The sequence below is a fragment of the Peromyscus maniculatus genome, chromosome X, assembly GCF_049852395.1.
Source record: "Peromyscus maniculatus bairdii isolate BWxNUB_F1_BW_parent chromosome X, HU_Pman_BW_mat_3.1, whole genome shotgun sequence".
Classification (NCBI taxonomy): Eukaryota; Metazoa; Chordata; class Mammalia; order Rodentia; family Cricetidae; genus Peromyscus; species Peromyscus maniculatus.
The window spans coordinates 104,875,374-104,887,632 of record NC_134875.1 but is presented as its reverse complement, the minus strand read 5'-3'; the positions used below and the strand labels follow the sequence as shown (position 1 = coordinate 104,887,632).

Genomic DNA, 12,259 nt, shown 5'->3' with positions numbered 1-12,259 from the left:
AACATAATTTCATTCCGATTACTATCACCAGCAGCTTGCTTTCCTGTTTTAACACCAGGATATTGTCAGATCTCTGCATATTACCCTGGATATTATGTCTTTTTAATTTTAATTTCTTAATATTTCACAGTACCTGAAATGTTCGTGGTGGTCTCCACACCTGAGACTTGCAGCTCTATCATTAGGAAAGGCAATCATTGCATCCTTCTCTGACACATCATTTATGCGATGATTATGAAGTTTTGTCATGGTTGACCGGAGCATTGCTGCTACAGGGGGTAAATCATCCTTTTCCTCTGAATCTTTAATCACAAATTGTCTTGTGGGATTACTGATCAAGGGGGATATACCTTTAATAAAATTAAAAATTAAGTTGGTATTTGGTACTTTGTATTGTACATTTCCAAGAATTAGCCAAGGATTATTTAATATACTAGCTAACTAATGTGATGTTTTGAATAAGAATGGCCCTCATAGTCTCATAGATTTAAATATTTGGCCATTAGGAAGTGGTATTGTTGACAGAGATTAGGAGGTGTGGCCTTGGAGTAGGTATGATCTTGTTGGAGAAAGTATGTCACTGGGGGTGAGCTTTGGGGTTTCAAATGCTCAAGCCAAGCCCAGTGTCTATCTCTTCCTTCTGCCTGCCAAAACACATGTAGAACTCTCAGCTTCTTCTCCAGCACCATGTCTGCCTGCATGTAATCATATTTCCTACCATGATAATAATGGACTCAACCTCTGAAACTGTAAGAAAGCCCCCAATTAAATGCTTTCTTGTAGCTGGGCGGTGGTGGTGGTGGTGGTGCACGCCTTTAATCCCAGTACTCGGGAGGCAGAGCCAGGCAGATCTCTGTGAGTTCAAGGCCAGCCTGGGCTACCAAGTGAGCTCCAGGAAAGGCCCAAAGCTACGCAGAGAAACCCTGTCTCAAAAAACAAAAAAACAAACAAAAAAAAATTCTTTCTTGTAATAAAGTTGCTGTGGTCATGGTGTCTCTTTACAGCAATAGAACACTAGACAATTCATTTTAATATGCTAAGTTCTCAAACATATTGAGAAAATACAAATGACTTAATAGAGTATATAGGCCTACATAAACTAATTTAGCAAAATAATACTTAAATGTTAATAAAATGTATGCATAACAATTAGCATGCTAATTTGAAGATTTAAATTAATCCATGTGAAAGTGAAAGGTATTTTTAAGCTAAAGACAAGTGTAAATCACCAAGTTCATGTGGTATAATTAATAAAAGATTATATATGACTAGATGAAACTGCAGGACCAAGAAAATCTGGATATAGTCAAAACTAGTTTACATTAAACTCCAACAAAAATATACAAAGAATATAACATAGCAACCATTAAAATATTTGAGCATCTGTATAAGACACCTCAAAATAGCAATATGACATCTACTAAAAATATGACAGAAGTGTAAATCTTTGGTATATACAGAGAACTACTTAATAATCAATACTAGAATGCAGGCCCTATATTTGAACAAGCCTTCTAGGTGACTTTGATAGATGCTTTTAAAAGGGGGGAGTACTGGTTTTTATCCTGTTTGGTACATATATTCTTATATTAAAAACAACAATCACATCAGAGCTGTGTAAAACTAATACAATAACATACCAGGATTAATTTTCACCCCGACTTTCTTAGTGCAAGCTTTGCAAGTGCTGTTGAATTCTAAATATATATAATGAAAAGGTTTCATTGACAAAGACCGTAAATTTTCATCTGCCACTGGGCCGATAATCTCAATCACTTGCTTCACTTTAAATACTCCAATTTGATGTGGAACAAATGAACATATCACATTCTAAAGAAAAAGCAAACTTTATCAATATTCTATTGTTAGGAAAACTAAAAACAAATCTTAGAATACAGGGTATTGTAATTTTAAGCAACAGGATTTCACCATGGAGATTTATAAGCACTTTTAGGAAAGATCAACAAGCCATACAATGCTCATTATTGGAAATTTAAGAAAATTTTAGAATATAATACAACAGTATTTCAAGAACAATAGATCAAAAATCTCCAGATCCACTTTCACACAAAAATAAATGACAAAATTCATTCATAACTTTCCTGGTTATTTAGAAATTATCTAAGGCTTACAAGAATTCAGTAATTTAATATCAGGAATCTTGCTGAATGTCTGAAAGCTGTCATGGCATTTTGCTTGCTATAGTCTCATTCACCTAAACTCAGTTTTGTGGTCAGCATCTATGATAGCTGTAACAATTAGTACTAACATCCAAAAAGAGAGAAGTGTGGGTTTGAAAAACTCCAGAAAACACATTTCCAGAGATTATGCTATTGGTTCTGCCTAGCAATTGCTGAAAAATATTTAAGGCATATTTTTATTTGCTGTAATTCAGAGTACCCTCTGTAATAACAATCCTCTGAGAGAAAGAGAGGGAGGAGCTAAGGAAGGAAGGGAAGAGAGAGAGAGAGAGAGAGGGAGAGAGAGAGAGAGAGAGAGAGATGAATATTACAAGAACTTGAATTCCCTTGTCATTTAATGTTTAAAGAAGCTATTAGAAAATAAACAACTAAATTACTAATTTATATTAATAATTACTAATTATATTCATAGAGTGTTTTCAAAGCTCTGCATTGAAAGAGGAAGTAAATTTAAACAGGTAAAAAAGAAAGAAACAAACCCAGAGACACTCTTGAGAAACAGTTACTGGATGTTACCTGGTGAGAAGCAGCTGCTTATACTTCACCTATAAAAGGAGAATGTTCTAACCTCTGCTCTAAACATCTGCTTCTGTAAACATGATTGACTACAGACAGGAATTTCCTGTTATAAACAGTCACATCAAGTCTCTATGGCTTTGCTCACAGAAGACAGTTCACTAAACCCAACGATGATATAATGCTTTAGAAATATTGCTAGAAACTAAATGCTATACCTATGTATGATTGCTCAGAACTACTGAGACTTCTCTCTAAACCAGCATATAATAAATTATTCTGAACCTCAACTTAGTCTTTGATATGAGAGGGGTGGTGTCCCTGTAACATTTTTGTTTGTTTTGTGTTTTTGCCATAACAACATGTTCCTGGTAACATAGATTGCCACACATACCTGCATTATGGTACATATACTCCAGCAAATTTTTAGTAAGCTATAATCCCTCACCTCTGCCTGATTTAAGGCACCTGGTGAGGAGGAATGTAAAATTTAAGAAAAAGTTGTAAACTGCCTGCAAGAACATCGAAGACAGGTCTCAATGATTATAAATATAATAACAGCTGAAGTGTCAATGAAAGAAAACTGATACTTAATTACCCTTAGCTCTAGGGATGATGTAAGTGAAAGGGTCTCTAGATAATGATCAGACCTTGAGAAGGGAGGAAAAGAATCACACAGAAAATTATACAATAAATAGGAGAGACAAATATAGCTGCATACCTAAAGAACCCATTTAAAACCTAGAGAGGGATTTCCTAAGAAATGAGGACAAGAGAGATAAGAAGGTGAGAAAGAGAGCCTGCACATAAGTGAGTGGGGCATTGGGTTGGAAAGATGGCTCAACAGTTAAGAGCACTGGCTGCTCTTCCAAAAGAGGATTCTATTCCCAGCGCCCACAGAGTAGCTCACAACCTTCGCTAACTCCACTTCCAAAGAATTTGACACTCTCTTCTAGACTCTGCAGATAGACATTCTAGTGATGTGCTGACATACATGCAAGAAAAAACATGCATACACATAGAATAAAGAGTAGTTGGGCTGCAGAGAAATACCTTTAGAGAAAATCACCAGGTAAATATCCAGAGAAAGTCCCAGAACAAAGAGGATATTAGCCTTTTATAAGCTTCTAGGGAGCAGCAGAAAATGATTTGTTTCAACACAGCTTGCAGGACAAGAAGCATGGAAGTATCAGGTACTGGTTAGGATCAAAAATTAGGATCTGTAAAACCAATAGCACTAAATAAATAGGTAGATAAATAAATAGAGCTTAACTCTATTTCAGAGATAAAACCAATAGCGATAGATAGATAGATAGATAGATAGATAGATAGATAGATAGATAGATAGATAGATAGATAGATAGATCTTAACTCTGTTTCAGGATGAGATTCAGGGAAGCAAGTCATGATCTCTTCACACTATGGGATCTAGCCTCTTAGAAATGACTGAAATGGGCAGGACCATGTTCTAACATAACTGATTCACGAAACTTAAGGTAACTTTTGTCCAACCTTTTGCTGAACACCAAATTAACTGAGAGAGACTTGACTGGCTACATACAACAAAGAATGCTATCAATATAGAATTTTTCTAGAGAGTCACTAAATAATATAACAACAATCAAAACCACAGTTAACCTTGCAGTGATTTGATTTTCAGCATTTCAAAGAAAGTATGCTTTTTACGATGCCAAGTTTTCACCAGAAAATTATTTTACAACAAAAGAAACAGTAAAATGTGGCCAACACACCAGAAAGATACATAATAGGAAATTTCTAGGGAGAAATTCAAATACTAGACTTACCAAACAATTATAGTAAGTCAACTATTATAAATATGCTGAAAGAACTAGAAAAAAAATATCTGAAGAATAAAAGGAAGTGTGATAGCAATGCCTCATAAAAAGGATATCATGTACTGAAGTTATTAAAGAAATAAATAATCTAGATAGTACAGCATTTTAAAGAATCACTAAATAGAGCTCAATAGCAAATATGAACTGATACAAGAAATAATCAAGAGGGGCTGGAGAGACGGCTTAGTAGTTAAGAGCATTGATTGCTCTTCTAGAGGTCCTGAGTTCAATTCCCAGCAACCACATGGTGGCTCACAACCATCTGTGATGGGATCAGATCCCTTATTCTGATATATATATATATATCCTTTTTTAAAAAAAGAAATAATCAATGAACTTGAAGACAAGATATTTGAGAATACCCAGAAGAGGGATGGTTAAAAATTAGGCAAAAGAGTCTCAAAGCCTCTAGGTACATCATAAAGTGTCGAGAATGAGCAGATACAGTTCTGAGTGAAACTGTATTGATGACATGAGGATGGCTATATCAAGGAGTCCAATTCCTCAGGTGATGGGAATGCCAAATCCTTCCTCAAGTCAGACTCGGGAACAGTAAACTTTCCCCTGGTCCAAGTAAAAGTGTTTACAAGTGACTGACTAGCACATGCAGGAACTACCAACCACAGCTTTTTCCTATAAATGACTACAACCTGAAACTTCTCTGCCATACTGCTCCACCATAGAGACCTACAGAGATTAGCCAAACCTATCTCCTCACTAGTAAACAATAAACCCACCTCCTAAACTCAGATGTATGAAATAAACATGCTGAGTTTCTGGGCTGCTAATACTGATTCTCCATCAGAGTGCACGGCATACATGATCCCAACTTTTTTATATGTATGTCTGTGTGTCTGTCCTTTGTTCATTCCCTCCCTCCATGGGTGGGTCAGGTCAACACCAAATTTGTACAGGTCACAGTAATAAACATAGAACCAATTAATGAAAAGAGGTTCCAAAAACAGTTAAGGGAGAAAAGAGAAGAATATTTGTAAAAATATAATAAATGTTATGTTTATAAACTTCATGAAGAACATTTGTCTGTATATCAATAAAGCTCAACAAAACTCATGATATATCAAATAACAGACAGAGTCAAACTGTCAAAACCGCCAGGCAGTGGCAACGCACACTTTTTATACCAGCAATGGGTGCCTGCAGCAGGTAAATCTCTGTGAGTTCGAGACCAGCCTGGTCTACAGAGCAAGTTCCAGGACAGCCAGAGCTATACAGAGAAACTCTGTCTCATAAAAGACTATTGGAGACAGGGAGACCGGGGGGGGGGAGATTTCCTTACTGAAAAAAAAATTAGAAACTCAAAATCTCATAACTAGCAAAAACTCCCAGTCAAAACTAAAGTATAAATGAAGATCTTTCCAGACAAACATCAAAGGAGAGACTGTATTGCTAAAAAAGTTCCTTTAGGAAAAGTACTGAAGGTGATTCTTCCATTGAAACAAAAGGACAGTTGACAATTATACAAGTAATTTGGACAAACAAACAACAGAGGTAAAGGAAACTACACACACACACACACACACACACACACACACACACACACACGGAACTGTATTTTTATTTGCAGTGTTTTCTTATTTATTTGGTTTATAAAATCTGGAAAGAGGAAAGAAGTCAGCCAGCCATAAGGGTCAGAGGACTAGGGAGAAAATTAGGGGAGGGTAATGAACTAGAACAAAGTATTAGTACACACACACACACACACACACACACACACACACACACACACACACACGAAGATGCCATGATGAAAGCCATTATACCTAGTATGATAACCTCAAACACTAATAAAGATCAATGAATAAAAAACATAACAATGACTATTCAAGAACTTGATAGGCTTCTACCAAAGAAACATAGTTGGGATTACAACACCCTAAATATAAGATAGGACAGTTATACTGAAGCAATGTTTTTTGCATAGCATTAAAATAAAGCCAGTGTTAGTTTGAACTATGCCCTGGTAAGTGAAGTTGTTAAATATACCCCTCCAAAGAAACTATTAAAACATTAAATAACAAATACACATAGAAAAAAACAGAGAAACAAATTAATTTAACAAAAAATAGCTGTTTAAAAATAGAGATATTATTTAAAAACACTGAATTTCCGAAAATAAGAAAATAGCAGATGCATACCCTACATTATTAGTAGCTTTATTAAATGCAAATGGATTTTTTAACATTTCCCTGACAACTAAAAGTATAGATGACCAATTTCATTACATATTTATATGTATGCAATATATATAAATGATTAAATCAAGCTAATTAACTTACCCATAATTTTTATGGCAATGACATTTAAATATTAGTTTCTAAGCAATTTTGCATAACATAGCACATTAAGCTTAGTCACCATATTGTAGTAACAGATCTTCTTAATCATTCTCTCTCACTGGAACTTTATACCTTTTAACCAAAATCCCATGTTTTTTGCTAAAAAAATCTCAAGTTTATACTTTGCTTTAATTAGTGAAGTATACTTTTCCTGACCAAATATGCTAGTTTGCATTCCAGATCTAATTGAGATCATTAAAGAGGTCATGGCCTGTCTTTGTATCTGGCTCCTTCCTCTTAGCATATTACCCAAGCTCATCCATAACCTTGCAAATATCAGAATTTTCTGTTTGAAAGCTAATTAGTATTCTATTTCATATATAAATATGTATATGCTGCTTTTCTGTAAAGTAAACTAAATCAACTTGTTTAAAAGATACATTGACCACTCTTTTGATTACAGAATAACTAAGGAATGATTGGTTTGTAGGATGAACCTAAATATCTATCAGTAAGCGAAGAGATAAGCATAAATTGACTTAAAGGCACAAATTGGGGCATTCTTCCCTTGTGGACCCTCATGCTTTTCTGAACTACTTATCACTTTTGCTTTATAAATCTATGCTCATTCTACTAAAAAAAAAATCACAAATTGGTACAGCAGATAAAAACTAAAAGTCTATACATTTCCTGCAAGAGAAACATTATACAAACAAAGCAAATATTAGTTGAAAATAATGGATATGGAAGAGTCAATACCAAAACATTTCAAGATAAATACATTTCAAGTCCCCTTATGAGCATGCATCCATTATCCTTTACTAGTCCAAAGAAAGGCAGTAGTCTTTCTGTGGGAGTGGAGATTGAGTACTGAGAGGTAGGGGGCTTGTGAGTTTTATAGTGCTGAAAACAGAATTTCGGGGGTGGAAGAGTCAATTTACTTATCTGTTGGAAGGTCAATGAATAACCTAAAAGCATCAGGTGAGCTGAGAAACTGGACAGGGACATTGGTACACTGATTATATGTGAAGGCAGTTAGAAGCCAGGAAGCTCCTAACAAGAAGGTCAACATACTCCATTGGTATTTACAACTCCACTCCATTGGTATTTACGTTTGAGATTGCAGGGGAACAGATCTGAAGATAGAATAATCCACCCTAAAAGTTCATTTTCTGTCCTATAAAATACCCTCAAGCCCCCTGTGGTGAAGATATAGCAAAGTATTATCAAATCGAATCTAGTAGAAAGGGTGACCATAGTACATTAAAGTATGGATTCATTTTGCTTTTAATATGTAAATAGCAATATAATGAATCTTAATAAAGGAGAAACCTATTACCACTTAATAAAGACAAATTATTTGACAAAACACATCTGATTTTCATAAAGAAAGGGGAACTTCTAAGATTAGAATGGCAATAAAATTCCAAGCCCTGACTTAGGTCACAAACATATGTGGGGTCCTAACTCAGAATGTGTGGGGAGGATACAAATATTTGGCAACAATAAAAAGTTTTTGAATATGCAAGGAATAAAAAGTAAGTGCAAGTTAAAAGAGTAATTACGCTGAGATTTTTCTTGTAGCACTAGTCTGTTACAGCACAAACCTTCACCAGAGTCTTGCTTCTGAATGTACAAAATGCACACTTTGCACTGTGTGTGCACCATGCCACAGAACAACAATGGATAGTGCCTGAAACACATGGGCTCAGATTTGACCACTGTATGCTTCATGTTGCACTTTTTTTACTGCATCCACAAATTTTTCTGTGTTATTATAGAAAATGAAGGCTTTTGATATCTTCTGCCATCATTCCTCAGCATACAAGCATTAAATTTGTATACATAGTTTATATTCCTAGGGCCACATAAAATCAGCTCAGGCAAAAAAGAAGAAGTTGAGTAAAGAATGCTTAAGAAGTTCTGTTTTAGAGTTCCTAGAGAAGAGTTGTCAGACTGGCTAGCCACAATTAAAATAGCTCCTGAAACATGGGAACTGGCCTGGTTCTAACAAGAATGTCTTAGGGTCCACGGGTTTTGTTTTTGTTTTGTTTTGTTTTGTTTTGTTTTGTTTTGTTTTGTTTTGTTTTGTTTTGTTTTGTTTTGCTTTGTTTTGTTTTTCCCCAACACAACAAGTTGCAAACTAGGTAACTATTACCTGTTTCAAATTTCAAATTTTGACTAAATCTGGAAGGCATTTCTCATGTGATTGCTCCATAAAAACCTTCTTGAATGGAGGGAAAAAAAAAAACGCTTGTTGAGTTTAGAGAACACTACATTACAGATGCTGTTTAACACTCTACACTCTTCCTAAGTTATACCTGTTTCTGTATATTTCTTATAAGTCCTTAACAAAATAAAACTGTTTTAGAAGCAATAACTGTATTTCATACTGCACTTGAACATTACTTGCTTTCACTGGCACAATGCAGACCCTTAACAAAGAATTATGGATTCTCTATGACTGGATTTATAACTAATTCTAGGCCACATATGAGATATACTTCACAAACAATAGTAGATCAAATGTGGTTCTTAGTCCTCTGTATAATACTTTGGAAGGAAAAAAACAGCTGAAGTGCTATGGAAGGAAGGCAAAGAATAAGCTAACTTACCTGGATACATCCTTCATCAATTTTGCCCCTTTCTGGATCCATTTTAAAGTGTGCAGTTTTTTGAAAATGGTACATCACAGGAAGTGATATGGAATGATTTCTTACAATGCATAGAATATCCGAATGTTCACCCATGGAACAAGGTGCAAAAGTAAGTACTTTTCCTGGATCAAACTGTAAGATGACAGGAAGTCCAGAGCCTGTCAAAGCTAATTCTACTTTTTGAAGTCGATTACCTGGAAAAGCAATAATACCTACTGAACACAGTGATGAGTGTTTGGAGAATCAAAAATGTATTTGCTTACCCCACATAGTATTACTTAAAAAACATGATGGGAAATAAGGAGATCATTCAATCTTCAGCAAAACCACTGACTGCCTTCTCCGTGTTACACATACTTTTGAGTCTTGAGGACACAGCTATGAATAAAGGAAAAGCTGCTCTGATGCATTTACATTCTAGAGATGTAATAGTGACAGTAACTACATTTCCAGCTCCCACAGAGGGTAGAAGCTACATGTAAAGACAAAGAGTGAGACATAACACAAAGTCTTGGGAATACTGTTTTAGGTAGAGATATTCAAACAGGACATTTTTATTTATACGTCAACATTTGAGCAAACATTCAAAAGAAATGAAACATCCATAAAAAGTGTATTCCAAGCAGAAAGAACAAAGTCAAGTGCTATGAAATAAGCATTTGCTTCTCACATTCAAAAAGCCATAAGGGACCAGATATATATATATATATATATATATATATATATATATATATATATATATATATATATATATATATATATATACCAGGATAGCTAAAACAATCCTGAACAATAAAAGAACTGCTAGAGGTCTTAATATTCCAGATTTCAAGTTATACTACAGAGCTATAGTAATAAAATCCACAAGAAATTTGCACAAAAACAGCATCATGATAAATGGGATCGAATTGAAGACTCAGACATAAATCCACACATATATGGACATCTGATTTTTGAAATTAAAAAAGCCAGACACACCTTGTAAAAAGACAACATCTTCAAAAAAAATGGTGCTGATCAAACTGGATGCTTGCATATAGAAGAATGCTAATAGATCCACACTTACCACCCTGCATAAAACTCAATTTGAAGTGCACCAAGTCCTTCAAGCTAAAACCAGATACACATCTACAGCTGATAGAATAGAATGTGGTAAATAGCCTTGAACTCATCGACACAGGAGACTTTCTGAACAGAACACCAATAGCACAGACACTATGATTAACAATTGATAATTGTAACCTCATGAAACTGAAAAGTTTCTGTAAGGCAAAGGGCACCATTAGACAAAGCAGCAGTCTACATTCTGGGAAAAGATATTCAATAGAGGACTAATATTCAAAATACATAAGAACTTAAGAAACTAAATATCAAAAAAAGAAAGAACAAGTAATCCAATTTTTTAAACGGGGTAATGATCTAAATAGAGAATTCTCAATAGAGGAACCTCAAATGACTGAGAAACACTTTAAGAAAGACTCAACATCCTTAGCCATCAGGGGAATTGGCAATCAAAATTACTTTGAGATTCCAACTTAAACCTGTCAGAAAGATAATATCAGTAACACAAGTAACAGCTCAAGTAGCATGGATGTGGAACAAGGGGAACTCTCCTCCATTGCTGGCGGAAATGCAAACATGTACAGCCACTATGTAAATCAGTATGGTAGTTCCTCAGAAAGTTGGGATTTGGTCTACCTCAAGATTCAGTTATAGCACTCTAGGGCATATACACAAAGGATGCTCCATCCTACCACAAGGACACTTGCACAATCATGTTCTTTGTGGGTTTATTCATAATAGACATAAAACAACCTTCATGTTCCTCAACAGAAGAACGAATAAAGAAAATGGGGTACATGTATACAATTTAGTCAAGCTATTTAAAATGACATCACGAAATTTGCAGGCAAATAGATGGAACTAGAAAAAAATCATCCTGAGTGAGGTAACCCAGACCAGGAAAAATAAATATGGTATGTATTCTCTTCTAAGTGGATATTAGACATTAAAAAATGATAACTAAGCTACAATCCCTAGATGCAGAGAGGTTAGTTAAAGTGGAGGGGTTTAGGGAAAAATGCATGTATCTTGCTAGGAAGGGGAAACAGAACAGATTTTTAGGGCAAACTTGGGTTAAGTTGGGGACAGGAGCAGGGAGATCAGTAGTGGGGGGAGAAGAGATGGAGGGAGAGAGTTCATGGAGAGATGGCTGGAATTGGGGGCCATTTGGAGGGGGTAGCGTAGAAACCTAGTGTAGTAGAAACTTCTTGGAATGTATGAAGGTGATCCTAATGAGAACTCACATGGAGTCTCAACTGGCCATTTCTTGTTACCAGGTGTGGCTTCCAGTGGAGGGACTGAGTTACATTCAGTTGAGTTGTTGACCGAAGTGGTCACTTGAAAATTCCCAAACAACTCAGACTGTTTCTAAGACAAAGTATTGCTCTCTGAAAACTGACATCAGGGCCCCATTGCCAAGGATGGACACCAACCTGGCCATAAAATCTTGGCTTTCAATCTGTTCTGCCTGAAAAATATATTAGAGCAATGGTGCCACAGAAATTGTCAATGTCGGGTTTGACTTAAGGCCCACTCCACGAGAAGGAAAAAATAGCAAACATTGCTTGGGTAACCAAGAACCAGAGACTAGATAGCCCACCACTGGTCTAAAAAAATAGAAAAAGAAAACTAATAAAATGATTCCTAATGATACTATGCTATACTCAGTG

The 12,259-nt window shown here is 35.4% G+C and overlaps 1 protein-coding gene across 5 annotated transcripts in view; it reads right to left on the bottom strand.

Moving 5' to 3' along the window:
- Cfap47 (cilia and flagella associated protein 47) overlaps positions 1-12,259 on the bottom strand; it is a 234,556-nt gene that overhangs the window by 210,586 nt on the left and 11,711 nt on the right. For all 5 annotated transcript variants that reach the window (XM_042269235.2, XM_042269236.2, XM_076562695.1 and 2 more), the window contains exons 8-10: positions 9,486-9,721; positions 1,641-1,830; positions 134-350 (exon numbers count right to left, since the gene is read on the bottom strand). In XM_042269235.2, coding sequence (XP_042125169.2) covers positions 134-350; positions 1,641-1,830; positions 9,486-9,721 — 643 coding nt within the window. The remainder of the gene's footprint in view (positions 1-133; positions 351-1,640; positions 1,831-9,485; positions 9,722-12,259) is intronic.